Source organism: Mastomys coucha, unplaced genomic scaffold (genome assembly GCF_008632895.1).
Source record: "Mastomys coucha isolate ucsf_1 unplaced genomic scaffold, UCSF_Mcou_1 pScaffold16, whole genome shotgun sequence".
Taxonomy (NCBI): domain Eukaryota; kingdom Metazoa; phylum Chordata; class Mammalia; order Rodentia; family Muridae; genus Mastomys; species Mastomys coucha.
This window is the reverse complement of record NW_022196898.1, coordinates 82,589,683-82,600,778: the sequence shown is the minus strand read 5'-3', so window position 1 is coordinate 82,600,778 and position 11,096 is coordinate 82,589,683. Positions and strand designations below refer to the sequence as shown.

Below are 11,096 nucleotides of genomic sequence, written 5' to 3'. Positions count from 1 at the left end.
TTTGGTTTTTCGAGATAGGGTTTCTCTGTGTAGCCCTGGCTGTTCTGGAATTCACTCTGTAGACCAGGCTGGCCTCGAACTCATAAATCTGCCTGCCTCTGCCTCTCAAGTGCTGGGATTAAAGGCGTGTGCCACCACTGCCTGGCTCCCCTTCTATTCTTACACAGTTGTGCTTTTATTTTCATTCCACATAGATTAAAAACAAACAAACAAACAAACAAACAAAACCCTCCTGCACTGGATGCTCATAAAAATACAACAGAGTTTCAATTTTTAAAAAGATCATTACTTTTTGATATGAGAATTTTTTAATACTATAAAAAGAAATGTATGAAGATTTTAACAAAATTGTGAATGTTTTATTTGTCCAAATTACTTTCTCTCACTCTCTGAAGTAACCCGTCCTCCAGTCTTTCTCAGGAAGTAAAGCTTTCTAAATTTTTTGCTTATGAAATTCCATGGGAAATTTTTCATCTGAGTCAAAGGGAAATAAAGTTGTCCTGGTTGTTGGTGGGCCAAAACCTTTGGGTCGGGATGGTGAACAAGGTCCATCAGGCTTCAGTAATGGAATCCCCAGGCTTCCTAAAATAGATGAAAACAACTATTACTGGAAAAGGCCAAACTACTTAGTAGGGCAAGTGAATTTCCTATGTTTCTCCTGATACAAAACAGCTTTTACCCCTGAATATTAGATTGTGCTTTACATATCTATGTATTCACTATGTACTGTGTGTGCTTTACATATCTATGTATTCATTATGTACTGTGTGTTCTCATGCTTTTATGTGCTTACATGCCACAATGTGGTCTATGGAGGTCAAAGGACAACTTGATGGAATGGTTCTCATCTTCTGACACATTGGACCCAGCAGCAAACTTAGATTGTCAGGGTCTGGATGCCTTTACCTTGCTGGTTCACCTATCTTGCTGGTCCACCAACCTTGCTGGTCCTGTTCCTTTTTAAATTCATCATTACAGGTCTATTTTGGCCCATATACTAAAGGGCTGGTCCTGCTGGGAGGTGGCAGAAGCTATAAAAACTGGATCCTGCTGGGAGGAGTTAGATCTCCGTGGATTGTCCCCAGAAAGGATTTGGCAATCTAGGCTCACTTCTCTCTCTCTCTCTCTCTCTCTCTCTCTCTCTCTCTCTCTCTCTCTCTCTCTCTCTCTTACTGGCCACAAGGTGAGCAGTTTTCCTTTGCCTCAAACTCTACACCACGTGCTCTCCTTTATCTCAGGTTCAAAAGCAATGGAGCTAACTTGCCAGATTAAAACTCTAACTTAAGATGCCTTCCTTAGATGTTGATTGTTTCAGGTATCGTGTGCCAGGTATGAAAGTCCGACCAGTACAAGGCCTAATTCAAATGGTAAGATTTCTGCAGTGACAGTGAGGACGGATCTTTTTTATTGTAGTACCATTCCGCCTTCAGCTTGATGTGGATATGTCTGTGAAGACTGAAAGTTGTTTTCTGGGCTGGCGAGATGACTCAGCGGCTAAGAGCACTGACTGCTCTTCCAGAGGTCCTGAGTTCAATTCCCAGCAACCACATGGTGGCTCACAACCATCTATAATGGAATCTGATGCCCTCTTCTGGTGTGTCTGAAGAGAGCAATGGCGTACTCATATACATAAAGTAAATAAATAAATCTTTAAGAACAAAAAAGAAACATTAAAAAAAAGAAGAAAGTTGTCTTCTGCTGAGTCCTGCGTGGCTTGGAAGGGAAAGTGAGACAGTTTCCTGCCACTCCAGCAGAGCCAGGAGGACACTGGCCTCCTGAGTGCTGATCGTTGTGTGCGCCTGGAGCTGGTTTGTGTAGTAATGTACATAATTTATTTCATGTTCCTCTTTCAGGAAACATTCTCCCTGCCAAGGTTATTGGGAAATGTCCTCTCTGCTATGATTAATGACCTCATGATTATTAAAGACAGCACGGAGTTTGGGAGGCCAAGGTGTGTCTAATATCCTTAGCAAAATGGTAAATGTTGTGACCTTCAGGCATAGTCCTTAAGGCTGTGGGAAAGACCTCTAAAACCATGAGTTCAAAAGTACATAAACAGGATTTCTCAACTATCCAAAACATAAGGATGCAATGTAAAATATATGAGGCACTTCAAAGACCCAAAATAACAGAGGCAGCTCCACTAGGAGCCAGCTTATCAGAAAGATATCAAAGAGATAAAGAGATTTGTGGACAAGATTCCACCCAGCTAAGTTTATTGCTGGTGCTTCCAGGCAGAGTCCTGAGTTCAAAGGTCAGCCTGGGACAGAACTAGTTTAGGACAAGGCACGGCAGGAATGGTGATCTCAGAGCTGGATCCAGCCAGCTAGTTAATTATCTGTGCTTCCAAAGGCAGGTAGATCTCTGAGTTCATTGCTATGTCAAAAATGTGCTTGCTGTCTTTTGCTAACAATCTGAGGCTAAGGTCATAAAATGCTGATAATCAAAAGGGAACCTGGAGTGGATGATTGAACTGGTATGGAAACAAAAGACTGGGCTTTGGTCTTCCAGAGCTGAGCTGTCTGGAAAGCCAGCAGAACCAGAACACAAGGCTGTCAGCTTGTACCCCACAATTGAGTTGTTCCCAAACATCCCTTCTTCAGGACCCCTTCCTGCCCTTCCAAGCTGAGGCTGGTCCTTGGCAGTTTTTTCCCTTCTTTTTTTTTTTTTTTTTTGGTTTTTCGAGACAGGGTTTCTCTGTGTAGCCCCGGCTGTCCTGGAACTCACTCTGTAGACCAGGCTGGCCTCGAACTCAGAAATCCGCCTGCCTCTGCCTCACAAGTGCTGGGATTAAAGGCGTGCGCCACCACCGCCCAGCTTTCTCCCTTCTTTTAAAAGATTAGAGCCAGTGAGATAACTCAGCAGGTGAGCACTGGAATTGCATTGTACCTCATGTGGTGAACTGTCAACTGTTCTCTGAGTTCCACACTCATTTCATGGCACACGCATGTGTGCTCGCGCACGTGCACACACACACACACACACACACACACACACACACATACACATACACACACCAAATAAATGTAATAAAAGAACTTATTGTAATGGGATCAAGCAAATCTTTGTTCTTTTTGGACTGGTAGTTATTTCCTGAAGGAAGAACAAATAGACCTTTGGGCAAAAGATGGGAAGATGGATCTCTTGCAGGGGTATGCTACAAAACTGCCAGAACACGGTCCTATTTCCAGAAGTGATGGACTCTTAGAGATGTAGATGCTTTAGGTCTATGTAAGGAAGATGAGGGGCTCATCATGAAGCAGAGTTTGGGTGAGTTAGTCAAATGTATGTGTTAAAAATGCGGTATTGGGCATGCAAGCTGTTTTATTAGGTATGGGTGCTTGCAACCAATCCTGATGGCCTGAATTCTATTCCCAGATCCCACACATGGGGAGAAAGATTCTCCTCTGACCTCTATAATTGGCTGTCACTTTTTCTTGCCTCCCACAGATAAATAATGAAATATACAGGAAACATTAAAATATAATCCAAATTAAGTTGAAAATGCACATAGGAGGACATGCACGTTATTATATGTAAATATAGGACTTTAGCATCTACTGATCTTATTATCTGAGGGGTTTCTGAAACTAATCTCCTATGATACCCAGAAATAACTATTTGTTGACCGGATATAGTTGCAGAGTCTGAAAAAAGTAGAGAAACAGATGTACCTAACCAATGATATTTGCTTTAACCCTTATCATACAACCAACCTTTGGTATAAAAGAATCCAGTCTACACTGTGAGCACACACATTCAGGAGATATAACAACTATGCCACAGATAAGTTTTGTTTTCTTGACATCGAAGTGAACCAGTTGGAATCAGAGACAATTAAGATAATTTTGAATCTAAATGTCACATTAGAACAGGCTACAACAGTACTCCATAAGAGAAGGACAGACAGACAGACATTTTACAGTTTACTGGGTGGGACCAGAACCGTCACAACTCACCGGAGTCACAATTCCCACATATGTCAAAAGCACTGCAAGATTAAAATGCACCTTGAGTTCTAGGAGAAAAAGGTTCCCTTAGATGTGAAAAGTGAACAAAAAACTCCCAGGTTTGTGTCCAGCAACATGAAACTGAAGACTGTCCTTGAACATGGTTCCTAACCAGACCACAGGTGGCCTAGGATGAAGGAGAGCTGTGAGCGATGCACAAAGGAGGATTGTCTGCCCTGTGGGATAAACTGTGGCCTGTGCAGGGAGGACCTTCCTCTCATCCATTCTCGGCCAGCATAGCACAGCCTCTTGAGAAAGAAGGTATCGTTTTCACAGGCCTTCTAAAGGTCTGTGAATGTATTCAAGAGGATTGTCGTCATTGCTTTGTTGTGTGTCTGTGTGTGTACGTGTCTGTGTGTGTCTGTATATGTGTATGTGTGTGCGTCTGTGAGTGTATGTATATGTGGGTGTCTGTGTGTGTATGCATCTGTGTTTGTGTGTGAGTGTGTGTATCTGTGTGTGTCTGTGTCTCTGTGTGTCTGTCTCCACGTGTAACTGTGTCTATATCTGTATGTCTGTGTGTATATGCATATTTGTGTGTGCACTCTACATGGCTGTGTAGAGATCAGAGGTCAATGATGAGTGTTTTGCTTTATTAATCCCTGCTGAGTTTTTGAGATAGAAGCTCTCATTAAACATGGTGCCCACTGATTGGCTAGACTGGCTGCCCGTCCAACCCTTGGGATTCACTTATCTTCACTTACCTCTACCTGAGCTTCAACTCCGGCCTCCAACCGGCACTGGTATTAAAGGACTACACTGTCACACCCAGCTTTTTTATACTGCTGGTGAGGCCCACATGCGTGCAGAGCAAGCTCTTTAGTGACTGGGTCATCTTCCTAGTCCTTATAAGCTTTTTTTCAGATACGGTATCAGTGTGTGTAACCAGGCTTGTTTAGAACTTATGCTGTAGTCCAGGCTGGCCTTGAAATTCAGGGCAAGCTCCTGCTGCAGTCTCCTAAGAGCTGGGATTACAGAAATAAGTCACCACACCTAGTAAGACACGATGTCAAGTGGCAGGAACACTCCATGTAATAGCATCTCTGCCTCCATGTCTCTCATTCCCTGTAGACTTATAGTTAGTTCATAAAGTCATCAATACATGCGAGAGGAAAGTTATGTCCAATTTCCATATCAGTTCCTTAGAAGCAAACTGATTTTGTCTTCATGCAGTGGTGTACACCCATAATCACAGTGCTCCACAGCCTGAATCAGGAGGATCACAAATCCCAGGTCAGCTTGGCCTGTATACTGAGACCTTGTCTCAAAAGAATATAAATGACACACTTTCCATTTAACAGTAACCGAAAGCAAGCTCTGGTCCTTCTTTTGTTTATTGATTGTGAATTGTGCTTGGTTCTAATACATTTCGAACCTCAACATTATCTATTTCAATTTCCATCCTGATACAATCAGGTTCCTAAGCAGTTCTCTAGCCATCATGTTCAGCATTTTTTCTTACCTCTGAACGTGTGCAGAAGTCTCTCCTTGACCCTCCTCTTCATTTCCATGTTCTGATTTCTGAAGAACCCTGGGACCCAGCAAACCAATCAGGAGGCTTCCGATTGGTGCTGTAATGAGGATGGCCAAAAATGCCACCGTCAGCACATCCATCCCATAGTCTTCTAGCTGTTTGTCCCCGTGGGATCTTGCTGTGTCCAGAGCCACAGAGCCAATGGCAGCCTACAGAAGTTTTAGCACAGGTTGGTTGGAAACATAAGGCAAGTATGGTTTGCTTGGCTTTTTTTTGTTTGTTTGTTTTTTTAGTTTTTTGAGACAGGGTTTTTCTGTGTTGCCCTGGATGTCCTGGAACTCACTCTGTAGACCAGGCTGGCCTCGAACTCAGAAATCTGCCTGCCTCTGCCTCCCAAGTGCTGGGATTAAAGGTGTGCGCCACCACTGCCTGGCAGGCAAGTATGTTTTAAAAGCGACATATTTGGGCTGGAGAGATGGGCTCACCAGTTAAGAGCACTGATTGTTCTTCTTAAGGTCCTGAGTTCAAATCCCAGCAGCCACATGGTGGCTCACAACCACTCGTAATGAGATCTGATGCCCTCTTCTGGCGTGTCTGAAGACAGCTACAGTGTACTTAGATATAATAATAAACAAATCTGTTTTTCTTTCTAAAAGTGACATATTTTGGGCTAGAGAGATGGCTCAGCGGGGAAGAGCACTGACTGCTCTTTGGAAGGTTGTGAGTTCAAATTCCAGCAAACACATGGTGGCTCACAGCCACCCGTAATGAGATCTGATGCCCTCTTCTGGTGTGTCTGAAGACAGTTACAGTGTACTTGCATATAATAGATAAATAAATCTTTAAAAAAAAAAAGTGACATATTTTATCATCTGAGAAAACAAGTTGCTTTTCTGTTTGCTCTACTGACTCAAATTAGTCTTCTTAAAAAGTGTCTTGCAGTAGGTTTGGCTATCTGCAAAGTCGCCCTCTTCATATGGAGAGTAACACTTCCTTATGCAATCAGTACACAGAGGTAATGTACTACAAGGTCTGTACATTTCAAAATAGTAGGAAAAAACAGACTCACAATATTAATCAAATATTATTGTACATGGTAATGTTCAGTTGCAAAAGAGAGTAGTTACTGTTTGTTTTATATTTTAACTTTAAGAATTTATATTAATAAAGTATTTATCCTGTCTCAATCTTTTGATGAGATCCAGTTAAGTACCTGTTCTTACCACTTAATATATAAAAAGCTTAAACTGATGGGTATATTTATTAGACAAGGGTGAAATTTTAAATTGATATATTTTCTCTGGAGCATACACTAATTCTCAAACAGTCTGAAACACGGAAGTGGTAGCCCTTAAAAATGATGTTAAATTTACTAGTTCTTTGGTAACGCTTTTGCCCCAGGAGTTGGTGAAGTATTTTATTTAATTTGTGTCTAATGGAATATATTATGAAAATTCTAATTTTCTTTTAAAAGCAAAATGTAATATTATTGGTTTAAAGAGGGAAAGGTACATCAATCCATCTGGTTAACTCCTTATTCCAAATAGAAGAACAATGTTTGCTTCAGAGATAATAAAATAAGAGAGAAAGTATGCATCAGTCACACAACGACAAAATCTGGTTGCCCACAGGTATCTGAATGCCCTTCGTCTTCTGTACCAGCACTCCGGGATTTCAGCTGGTTCCTTTTCAGCTAGATTAACTGTGTGTCTATGTTCTGGCTGCGGAGTGACCAGCAAGGATGAGGCCCAGGGACTCTCACCCAAAATAGAATGGACACAAGTAGCCCTCATCCTCTCAACTGAAGAAAACGGTAGCCCAATGTGAGATTACGGGTGAGAGGTACATATTGGAACTGACAGTCACCTGTCAGCTCGGAACACCCATGCCACACCAGTGACAGGAAGAGAAGAAAGTCTAACTCATTCTGTCCCTCTGTTGTCTGTTAGGCTCTTTGTTATTATGGGTTATCCTCGGCAACAAGTAACTGAACATCTTATGAATTCTTGTCAAGAGCATCCCAAAAGCATCACTTGTTGCATGGCAATATATATTTCTCTTCTAGTTTTTTTGTGTTCTATACATGTATATGTATGTTTTAGGGTATACATGTATGTCAAACTGTGATTTAAAGTATATTTAATGTATGTATATATTTCTTATGACAGATCATAAACCAAAGTATTAAGAATTACACATATATATGTATATATATTTATATACATACACACACATATAAGCCTCCTTGTTTTTTATATAGTAACAACAGAAGAAAAACTAAAATTCCATGTAAGATAATACAGTCATTCTATAGCTGTTCTTTATTGGTAAATTCAACTCAGAAATTTGCATCTTTATGAATATGTGAAGACTTTTTCCTCATCACTATTCTCTAAATATTACAAGAACTATTTACATAATGTTAGCTATGACAGGTAATTAAGAAATGATTCAAAAAATATAGGAGAAAGGCTAAAGTTATAAGAAATCAATAACCTTTCATTAACACCTTGAGTGTCGACAGATTTGATACCCATAGGTGTCTTTAAACTCATTCCTCAAGAATAAAAGTAACTGTGTTTGTCTCCACAAGATATACAGTTCCTAACACATTCTAAACATCTATAATTTCTCCTTATTTTAGAAATTGCTTTCATAGTAAAAGAGTATCAGCCTTCAATTTAACATATAAAAAAAAAACAAAACAAAAACAAAATCAAGCCAGTTACTTTGGTATTTACCTACGGATGTCAACAGTAGCTTGGAAGCTGCAGCTACCGCTCAGACGAATTATTCAATTTATTGTACTGCTATACTATCTTCTTCACACTTATGCCTTAGAGATACCTATGAAAGTCTGATGAAAAAAAAGTCTCTGGACTGAATAGATCCATAATCCACAGCCTGGGATGTAATCATAGGATATATGAATCCTCACAGTCGCCCTAAATTAACCACATCTGACTTTCATTGCATGATGGCACAAGTCTTCATACTCCAATGACTACAAAATCATCCATGGGATGCTTGACTTCTCTCATAGAACTAGCTTGGGAGTAGATAATGCAGTCATAGATCTATAATATTTGTAAGGAATTAGAACCTATACAATTTTATTTTAATTAGCATTTCCAGATATCCTGATAAGTGCATGTTCAACAATGTCAAATGATTATCTATTTGTGCTTTCTTCAGCACTTGTGTATTTGTGTACAAATTTTGGGTTAACTAACTGAGATATTGTCATAAGGTTTAGTTAGCTGTGAGTTAGTAACTATCAACTACTCATTTAGGAAATCAACACAAGAGTCTGCCCCAACTGTGAGTGATAGTTACAAGGTCCCCAGTTTAGCACTTCCTCTAGGCTCTGCTCAACAGTTGGAAGGAGCCTGGCTCACCTATAAGGACTGTGTGGCTGGCACTCCCCCATTCCCTCCCTCTCTTTCTTTCCCTCTCCCTTTCCATCTTTCCTTTCTCTATCCCCCTCTCTCTTCCCCACATGTCTCTAGCCAGCCTCTTCACATCTCTCTCCCTCTCTCCTTTCTTTCTCTCTGTCCTTCTCTGTCTTCCTCCCTCTTCTGCCTCTACTCCTCCTCCAGGTCTCAAATAAAAGGCCTTCCTTTTATAGTAGGCCTGTCACATGGCTTGATTGTTCAGAGGAACACTTTGGCAGGGCCCCCTGAATCACTCTGCCATTTTATAAAACACAATACCCCGTAGATCAATGAAAACATGGATAGCACCAATTTTCCATATAAGATGTTTTTTCTTTTTTTGACTTTATCAAATCAAGAATTTTTACTTTTTAACCTTAAAGAAAACACCTTGTAGCTTCAATTTGTCATGTACACATTGCTCTGTGATTTACCAACTGTTTACTTTCTCCAAAGTTAAGTAAGTCTTCTTGCTCAGTATTTGAAGGTGTCATGCAGAGGTAACAGCTAAAATGATGTGCCTTTCTATTGATCATTACTTACCTGGACTGTGGCCTTTGGAAGCCAGGCAAAAGAAATAAATATCTTTTCTTTTATGTTAAAACCAGCGAAACACACCATCAGGAATGTAGTCAGAATTCGTATCAACACTGCGATGCCAAGGGTTGCAACACAAAGGCCTGAAAGAAATAATCAGATTTTAGAAATAATGGGATGCTAGGGGAAATTATATTTCAAAACATTCTCAATAGGAATAATGTTAAAACATCAAATATAAAACAGTTGCATATAACTGATAAAGAAATGAACACGTTCAATCATATCATTGCTTAAAACTTTTCCTTTATAAAACCAGAATTTAGCCAAACATATTTGAATTCTTACAGTGAAAGTTTAAATTAGCTGCTGATGCTTCTGCCTTCCTCCAGTTTTGAGATCCATCCGGCCAATGTCAGTACATCAGGCACTGGGTATACACAACACTTTACATTTTATAGCAAGACCCACATTTTCCTCACATGTTAATTTAACATGGCAGCTCTCCACCTGTGGCTCAGAAATCCTTTGGGGTTGAGTCTCAGATATCCCCGGATATTTACATTATGATTCATAACAGTAGCAAAATTACAGCTATAAAATAGTTATGGTTGGGGTCTCTAGCATATAAGGAGTTGAAGAATTAGGAAGGTTGAGAACCACTGATTCAGCATGACTGTATTACATGATATACAAGGAGATTAGAGAGATGGCTTTTTAAGAAATGTCACATTAGGGTCTGGAGAGATGGCTCAATGATTAAGACCACTGACTGCTCTTCCAAAGGTTCTAAATTCAATTCCCAGCAACCACATGGTGGCTCACAACCATCTGTAATGGATCCAATGCCCTCTTCTGGTATGTCTGAAGACAGTGACGGTGTATGCATATAAATAAAATAAATAAATCTCAAAAACAAAAAACAAAAAAAGAAATGCAACATTAGAAACTTTTTAGATTCTAAAGAAAACAAAATGGTAGATGGCATATTAAAAGACAGAGCAGAGGGCCAGGGAGATGGGGTTAAAGAGCTAGTCCCTTAAGGCTGATGTCCAGATGTAATCCTCAGGACTCTCTTAAAAAGCTGGATACACTGGCCTGCATCTGTAACGCCAGTGCTCCTCAGATGGGAGGCAAGACACCTCTGACCCAGAGGCTCTCAGGCCAGCTTGCCTGAGACGTGCTGCACAGCAGTAGCCAGGAAAGACTCTGCTTCAACAAGGCTGGAAGGGAGAACTGAACCCAGAACTTCCACATTTGGGCCTTGATACATGGGTACACCCATGTTCACATGCAATATGCAGACACATAGACATACAGGCACCGGTACATGGGTACACCTGTGTTCACATGCAGATATACAGACATACAGGCACTGGTACATGGGTATACCTGTGTTCACATGCAGACACACAGACATACAGACATACAGGCACCAGTACATAGGTACACCCATGTTTACATGCAGACACACAGACATGCAGACACTGGTACATGGGTACACCCGTGTTCACATGCAGACACACAGACACCCGTGTTCACATGCAGACACACAGACACTGGTACATGGGTGCACCCGTGTTCACATGCAGATGTACAGACATGCAGACACTGGTACATGGGTACACCCGTGTTCACATG

At 40.7% G+C, this 11,096-nt stretch overlaps 1 protein-coding gene across 1 annotated transcript in view; it reads right to left on the bottom strand.

The window, feature by feature from the left end:
• Positions 1 to 154: 154 nt before the first annotated feature.
• Positions 155 to 11,096, bottom strand: part of Slc9b2 (solute carrier family 9 member B2) — a 36,522-nt gene continuing 25,580 nt past the window's right edge. The window contains exons 11-13 of the mRNA XM_031375593.1: positions 9,462 to 9,598; positions 5,473 to 5,693; positions 155 to 582 (exon numbers count right to left, since the gene is read on the bottom strand). Of these exons, the coding sequence (XP_031231453.1) occupies positions 552 to 582; positions 5,473 to 5,693; positions 9,462 to 9,598 (389 nt within the window). The 3' untranslated portion in view covers positions 155 to 551. The remainder of the gene's footprint in view (positions 583 to 5,472; positions 5,694 to 9,461; positions 9,599 to 11,096) is intronic.